At 35.3% G+C, this 8,526-nt stretch overlaps 1 protein-coding gene across 2 annotated transcripts in view; it reads right to left on the bottom strand.

Moving 5' to 3' along the window:
• IMPG1 (interphotoreceptor matrix proteoglycan 1) overlaps window positions 1-1,504 on the bottom strand; it is a 152,139-nt gene extending 150,635 nt beyond the window's left edge. For both annotated transcript variants that reach the window (XM_011942932.1, XM_011942933.1), the window contains exon 1: window positions 1,248-1,504. In XM_011942932.1, coding sequence (XP_011798322.1) covers window positions 1,248-1,314 — 67 coding nt within the window. In that variant the 5' untranslated portion in view covers window positions 1,315-1,504. The remainder of the gene's footprint in view (window positions 1-1,247) is intronic.
• Window positions 1,505-8,526: the final 7,022 nt, after the last annotated feature.

Below are 8,526 nucleotides of genomic sequence, written 5' to 3'. Positions count from 1 at the left end.
ATGTTATATATAATTATATATATTTGGAATTGTGTATAATAGCTGATATGTAATATATAAAAATAGAAAAAATAGTTAAATTTACAGTACTAATGTAACAAAAAATCTAACACAGCTGCATTGCTTGATCAAATCTATGAAATACTCAAATTGGTCTACTTCATCAGATTCAGTTCAGAATATACCAAAATCTCATTATTTCTAATTAAAATGATTTTATAAATGTAAACATTTATATATAATTGATAATTTAATGAAAAAGTGAATACACTTTTGCTTCTTTCACTATTGTTTACACGTGACAAAACACGAAGAAATCTTTCCCAGAAATTTTTTTCTCCCTCCAAATGCAACCACTGAGAAGTTTCATATAAAATAACTGATGGAATCACAGTTATTTTGTGACTTACACATGCAATGACTGTTAATTTTACTTTTTCATGGATATTCCAAACTAATACTTTAGTTAAAATGTTTATCATCTTGAAGCTATGGCATCCTTAAAGAAAACTTTAACCTTATTGACTTCAAATGTCTTAAAAAGATTGAGTATATTATAATAGTTAGGCTTATCCTTGTATAAAAAAGTCACACTTTCTCCAACAGGTTTTTTTTTTTCTTTTTTTTAAACATATTTTTCTTAAAACATCCTGCTTGTGGCTTATTTTAATTTCATATTCAGATGCAGATTTGCCATAAGAACATACACTGCCAAGTACTTTTACGCGTACAACTTCAAAAACAACCAAATTTCAAAGTTGGTTTTCATCATAAACCCTGAAGATGAAGAACACTTGCTATTTTCTAAGGGAAGGCAACTCATGATTTCATTGTGAGAAGGTAAGAAATACTTTTCTTTGTCTGACCATAAATGACTTGAAACATTAATTTTACCTTTAGGTTTTATTTATTGAGTTTTGGTGGATAAATGGAGTCAGTTTCATGGATCTACTAATGTTATTTGCATTAATAATAGGAATTTTCAATGAATGTTTTAGAACAGCAAATAGGATGCATTCATCTCTCCTATTTTGTTAATATTCACTGCACTTAAGATCATGTAGTAAATATTAAATCAAGTGAAAATCATTTCTGATAATTATTCAATCAAGCAAGCAATATTTATTCAAGGCCTACTATATACTAGCCCGTGAGATAAATTGGTGGCCTTGTTGGTTCTAAATGTTCACTTCTATAAGTAGATTTTATAAATAAGCAATTTAAAAATAAACATTTACATAACTTACCTTTGGTTCCTTGAACTTGGAGAAAAATCCAAAAAACAAAAATAGCTCTCCTAGTTTCCAAATACATTCTGGCTTTTTTGCATTGGTAATTCTGATAACAATCACAGAACAACCTCAAATCTCATTAAAAAGTAACAGAAATGTGAAAAATAATTAAATACTGATACCAGATGATAGAGGATAACCTTCTCGGTTTACCTTTATGAGGATGTTAATTTATGAAGAACAGGTAGCAGTGTCTGTTTCTGGAATAATCTGCTTGTCTTTCCCTCAGGTGTAATCTCTGCTTAAGGGACAGCTGGAGGAACCTTTATCTCATTAACCTTCTGGAGGAGCATCTGTCAGCCTAGCTCCAGGACCCTAGATGCCATTATAAACAGGAGTCTACAGACCACTTTTTTCTTAGTTATTCACCTGTTACAGTGACACGGAGAGCCAGGGGAAGTCCTGCTAGAGAATAAGGCTGACAGTTGGGTTCAGATGTTTTCTAAAATGACATGTACAAGAAACATCCATTAAAAGAGCTTAATTGCTATCCCTGAAAGGATATGGTTATGCAATTTGTATTAGTCTCTGCAGGTAGCGAAGCTGTCTCCATTCTCTTCTGTGTTCTGCTTTATAAATTGCTTTTGATTTGGAATTACATACAGGTGGCTTTTTTGTTTTAACTCTGGTTTTAATGTTTAAAATCTGTACACACTGAGTTTAAGGAGTCAAATACTATTTTGTAAGAAAAAAATTGTGCCTTTTTCTACCCATGACTTCTTTCAAAGGGGAGCCATTTTTACTTCATCAAGCTAATTCTTCTAGTAGTCTCATTTGCACTTCTAAATAACATGCCTCTATTATATTTTGGAGGTTTTCACTTTTAGGTATTATCAAATAATGGATATTGAGAATACCTTTACTTCCACACACATCCTTTCCACTCACCATAAACATCTTTCCATCTATCTGCATCAGTATTATTGTAATTTTAGTTTTTGAATGTTTGGTTTTATATTATTTTGACTGTATACATGCTGCATATTGTGGAGCCATGAAACACACTGCAATTACTACTGTATATTGAGCTCTTTCTTGTGTTGTAGATAGACATTGTTCTTAGAGATGTCCATAGATTATCCATAGATTACTCAATATGACAATATAAGTACTATTAATATTATGTCTTTTAAATTTGAGGAGAATAAAGCATATGTGGCAGAGCCAGTTTGAACCTAAAGAGCCTGGTTCAAAAGCCTACACTATTTTTTTTTTGTTTGAGTTGGGGGTCTCACTTTGTCACCCAGGTTGGAGTGCAATGGTGTGGTCATGGCTCATTGGCTCATTTCAACCTCAACTTCCCTGGGGTCAGGTGATCCTCCCATCTTAGCCTCCTGAGTATCTGGGACTGTAGGTAGATGCCACCACACCTGGATAATTTTTTGTAGTTTTTGTAAAGATGGGGTTTCACCATGTTGCCCAGGCAGCTGGTCTCGAACTTCTGGTCTCAAGTGATCCAGCATCCTTGGTCTCCCAAAGTGCTGGGATTATAGGCATGAGCCACAGCACCTGACCAAGAGCCTACACCCTTCACCACTATCCTTCTATGATACTTTTTGCAATTGTCTCATTTAAAAAATAAAAAAAACCCTTTTCTTAGTTTCTGAATACAAAATAATAAATTATCCCCAAATGTTACCCTGGATATGTAAATCTCTTCACATACTTAAATACTTCAAGTAGTCTGTCTTTCCCAGGGCTTTCTAACCCTCTCCAGTCTGTATTATTTAATTTCTTGTCATTGTTCACAGCAGTCATCTGGGGATTACCCTTTGCAATCATTCTGAAGATTCCTTCAACCTCTCTCTGGTGTTGGATCCTGTGATTTCTGGATCCTGTATTGTCTTCTTTCTTAACTTAATCTCTTGTTTTAGCAGACTACATGCTCTAGTACATTACTGAAAGTTTGTGGTAGATAAATTTAAAATCTTACATGTTTGAAAATGGTTTCCATCTACCCTCATATTTGGTTGATATTTTGGCTGGATATAGAATTCTAGGTTGCAAACAGCATTCATTTAGATACTGAAAATGTCAGCTGTAGAAAGTCTAAAACTTTATTAGTGTTGTCTTCTTTCTCATGGTTTGTTGTGGTTTTATACTTAAAAAAATTCTTTAAACATTATTTTCTTGGGGTATCCAGAGGTGGTCAAAGATAATGGATTTTTAGCTTTACCTTCAACTACAGATTATTTTGGTAATATTTAAAGAAAATTATCATCAATTGGCATATAATCCTACTTATAACAATGTATCTGAAAATGAGAAATGAACTAGGTGAAAGATGAATAGATTTTTTCTTGATTATATGTGGAAAAAATGATATGAGAATGCAATAGACTAGATACATATTTATACATAAATATTTCTAAAATACATTCATGTCAGCTGAAGAAATACTTCTCTTTTGGTTTGCTATATAATTCTATGTTATACTTACATTTGTAACCCTGTTGTGAAACATCTCTTCTTTCTCTAGGAAAGAAACCAACAATTTCAAGTTCTGAAAACAATTTCCTCTTAATAGTCTTCTTAATGAAACGTGTTGCTTAAAGAAAAATATAGGATAGACTAATTTGTGTTCAAGAAGGTATCCTCTATCATAGATATGAATATAAAAGCATTTATTTTCTTTTAAAATAACAAATACTTAAAAGTTTCTCTTGATGGAAGTACCTTATGCATTTTTCCCACTTTTGATGAAAAATCTGGGTAACTAATGTTGATAACTCCCACTTAGGAAGCAAACAAGAATGATAAGCATTCATTATTCCCAAGACAATGCTTTCTGGGACCATCAAGTTGTTCTCTAATTACTGTTGTGCTTAATTATGGGTCACTGTTAATTAATCCAGAAGTGCTTCTTCAAGGTGTCAACTATAATTGTATATTCTTAAAGAGATAAGCTTTCCCCTATATTTTCTGGCGGAATTTCAGTGGTGCATTTAAACTGTACAAGGTAGGGTAGAAAAGGCAGTGTATCTTTGCAGATATATTCCTTCATCTGAAATCAGTAGATATAAATAATAAGTTTTATGTTAATCCATTTCACACTGTTATAAAGAACTACCTGAGATTGGGTAATTTATGAAGAAAAAAAGTTTGACTAACAGGCACGCTTAACAGAAAGCATGACTCGGGGGTCTCAGACAACTTACAATCATGGCGGAAGGGGAAGCAAGACATGCCTTCTTATGGTGGCAGGAGAGCGAGAGGAAGGGAGGCAGTGCCAGACGTTTAAACCATCAGATCCTGTGAGAATTCACTCGCTATCATGAGAACAGCACGGGGGAAACTGCCCCCATGATCCAATCACTTCCCACCAGGTCCCTTCCCTGGAATGTGGGGATTACAATTTAAGATGAGATTTGGGTGGAGACACAGAGCAAACCATATCATGTTTACCAAAATGAATCATTTAATATCACAAAGAAATAATTCCTTTTGTTAATCGAAATAGACACTTTTTTTGAGCTCCTATTAAATATAAAACACTCAATTAAGTGCTTTATATGCATAGTATGACACATTCCTAGCACCCCCGTGAGGCAAGTACTATTTTTTAAATTAAATTTTATTAGAGATTTTTAATTTTTTTGTAGAAATGGGGTCTCACTCTGTTGCCCAAAGTGGCCTCAAACTCCTGGATTCAAGTGATGCTCCTGTCTTGGCCTCCCAAAGTGTTGGGATTATAAGTGTGAGCCACTACACCCAGCTCGCAAGTACTATTTTTATTTACATCTCACAGATGAGAAAACTGAGGGTTAGAAATGGTGAGTAGATTATTCAGCTATGCAACTAACAAAACTGAAGCAGGTTTTCCACCCAAGATCGCTCTACTTTCAAAGCCTATATTCTTTCCATTGCTGCTCACTATGTTCCCTCTATAGGGAAAACATGCTGAGAAAGCAACTGATACTCACTGGACAAATTAACAATACTGGACAGAAGAGAAGCCATTGAAAAGGCAGGGTCCTATCAAAAGTTCACTGTTGACATTGATCTTTTCCTTCACATTACATCTACTAACTTAAACTTAGGTAAGGTGACTACCTAGGAATCTAGAAAATTTCTGTGTCTGGAATGGTGTAGTCTTTTCTTTGGTAGTAGGACTAATGTCCTCTTACTGTTTCTAGGTTTCTCTTTGCTACATTATTGGCTGTTTATTTGTCTCTCCACTCCAGGCAGGCACAGGGGACTCTTGAAACATTTCTATCACCATTAAAATGTGTGATTAGTCAGGAGTAGCTGAACTTCTCCTAGAAGGAACCACTACTAGGAGGGGCAGTTAGGCACTGCCGTATGTATGAAATCTGTAATCTGGAAGGAATAGGTTCTATTAGTTATGAAAAAACCCTAATGTCCTCACCTGTATTTCTGGATGTTGTGAAGAAATGCCTTTGCTGTTAATAGAAGATTCACTCTGTGTAGCTCGGAGAGTTTTCCCTTCATTATTATAACTTGGAAATTAGGGATATAATACGCATAAACACAAGGGTAACATTAATTGGGATGTCATCTAAGGTAGGCTTCCATCCCTTGAGTTTACCCTCTGGATCCATCTCACTTTGGCTGTCAGCTAAAAACTACAGGATTAAACAAAAAGGGATTCCTCAGACATAATGAGGGAGAAGGAAGGGATGGAACCTACCAAAAGCTGACTGCACTAGAGCAAGAATGAAGAGAGGCAACCATAGGGCCTCAAGATGACAGTTTTAGTGAGGATGAGATAGATAGCAACCCAGGTACAGAGGTCCTACATCCTTATCCACACTCATTATTTTCTCAGAGACCTCTTTAGTGAATCCCAGTGTGGGAAGGGTTGAATAATCCCATCCTCTTGTGGAGAAAAAGCAGGTCAGCCTTCCTCCAAGGGCTCTTAATATAGGGTTCTTTCCTGTCTTTCTTCCTTGCCTCTCTCCAAGTTCTTGGTAATAAATACAGCAAATACAGAATAAACTGATCTAGTCCATTGGTAAACATAATCAGAAGCCACACACTAGAAAAGCACACAAGCAGGTAACATTTTTTTTTTAATCTTAAATGTGTCAATCTGCATGTATTTTGAAATGCAGATTTTTCAAAAATAATTAGCCACAACTGCTAAGAGAGTCCACATGTTTGGTCTCAGTAAGTTACGTATATTCCCTTCTATATGTGGTTGAAGAAGTCATGATAAATGTTGCACATTCTAAGAGCAGAGTGACTTGAATTGAGAGACATTGAAACCCAGTTTAAATTATGCTGCTGAAATATCTTTGTGGCTTGCATTCCTCCAGGGTTTATTGCCTGAGCACTTAGGTACACAGCAAGGAAGAGTGGATAGTCAGCAGAGTCAAGGGCTGAAAAGAGAATCAAGATTAGTGCTGAGGAAACTCTGCTTAAACTGTGATAAGGAGGAATCTGTGACCTTTGGGAGACCATTTCAGTAGTAGCTTAGTGGGGAAGGAAGTCAGCTTGCAGTGCATTACAGAGTAATTGGATGGTGAAAAAGAGACAGTGAGTGAGACTTCTCTTTAGGGAAGTTTTTTTTTTTAAAGGATTGTATAGAGGCAGAGCGAGAGGCATGGTGGAAATATGTAGCACAGTTAAGGGAGGAAGAGAGAGAAAGACAGAGATGGAGTTCAAGATCTGCTAGTGCAAGATTGTGTCTGCTTAACAAGCACTTGCTTAAAAAGTTCCTGAATTGCTTCACTTTGTAGGACTCAAAAAAGTGTTAGAGCATGAAACACATAGACACATGCTCTGCAGGAGCATACAATCTAAAAGTGATACAATGCATATAAAGAAAATGAAATGGGGTTACCATTCAGTACCTTTCAAAGTGATGCCACACAAAAAATGCTAGCCAAAACACTTTAATCATAATAAATATTTTTGAGTTTTAAGCCCTTTAGATGTCTTTAATTTCTATATTAACCATATTAGGTGATTACTATTGTCATGTTGCATTTGAGGACATTAAAGCTTAGGGAGGCTAAGGAAGTTGTCACCATCTCATAGCTAATAAATTATTTAAGCACAGTCCCTGATCACAGGTTAGAATCCTACACTTATTAACTATCAGTAAAAATGAGAGAAATTTGTTACCTCAAGTCTCAAACAGAAATTCAGCAAAGAAGCAACACTCCAAACATGGTTACTACAATCTTCAATGACATTTAATTCAGATTAACACCAGAGTTTTAAATACTAACATAATGAAGGATAGAGTTGGACATTCATTGGTGAAATTAGTGGCTTGTTAATTAGATCATGGAGATGGGCATGTACTAAGTGACATTAGCAATAGTTAAAATGTGTGAATTGGTTAAAATATTTTAGAAAGATTTCCTCTTCTGACATGAGTCTGTTGTGTCACTCTTCATTTTTGGGATGAAGTTGGAAGCTTGTTCCTTCAAGAGTCCTGTTGCTTAGTCATATCTTTGGGGGAGGATGAAAATCAAGTCACTTAAATTTGCCCCTAGACTGACTTGCATTTGTACCAAAGAAAGCTCATATAAGGCATGGTTGGAAGGACTTCAATCCTTTTTTGAAACCAAAGTGGGATTTCATTGAACTTACAGAACAGGCTTTAATAATAGCTTGCATGTGTGGAAGATTTTTGTTTGATTCTTTCTTTTACTGAAACCTGATAAGAAGGTTGTAGGAGAGTAGCTACCTCTAAACCACTTTCAACTATTAGTGCCCATGTAACATACTAAACAACCTATCTGTATTTACCTAAATTGGCCTAGATCAATTTAACACATAACTTTGTGAGTTTTCTCTATAAATTAACTTCCCAGTTTACAAAACAATATTCCTCTCCTTCTTCTTAATATTACCATCCTGATGATTACCTCCCCAGACTTCACCTATCTCATACTAGTTAGAATGGCTATTAGTAAAACGTCAAAAACAACAATGCTGGTGAGGCTGTGGAGAAATGGTAACACTTATACACTGTTGATGGGGATGCAACTTAGTTCAGTCACTGTGGAAATCAGTTTGGAGATTTTTCAAAGACCTTAAAACAGAATTACTATTTGACCCAGCAGTCCCATTGCTGGAGTTTATATCCAAAAGAAAATAAATCATTCTACCAAAAAGATACATGCACTTCAAAGTTCATCACAGCATTATTTAAAACAGCAAAGACATGGAATCACCCTAAGTCCCCATTAGTGGTGGATTGGATAAAAAAATGTGGTATATATATGCCATGGAATACTATGCAGCCATATAAAGAATG

The sequence above is a fragment of the Colobus angolensis genome, unplaced genomic scaffold (assembly GCF_000951035.1).
Source record: "Colobus angolensis palliatus isolate OR3802 unplaced genomic scaffold, Cang.pa_1.0 Scaffold213, whole genome shotgun sequence".
NCBI lineage: Eukaryota > Metazoa > Chordata > Mammalia > Primates > Cercopithecidae > Colobus > Colobus angolensis.
Note: the sequence above shows the minus strand (reverse complement) of the source record. Positions and strands in the feature narration are given on the sequence as shown.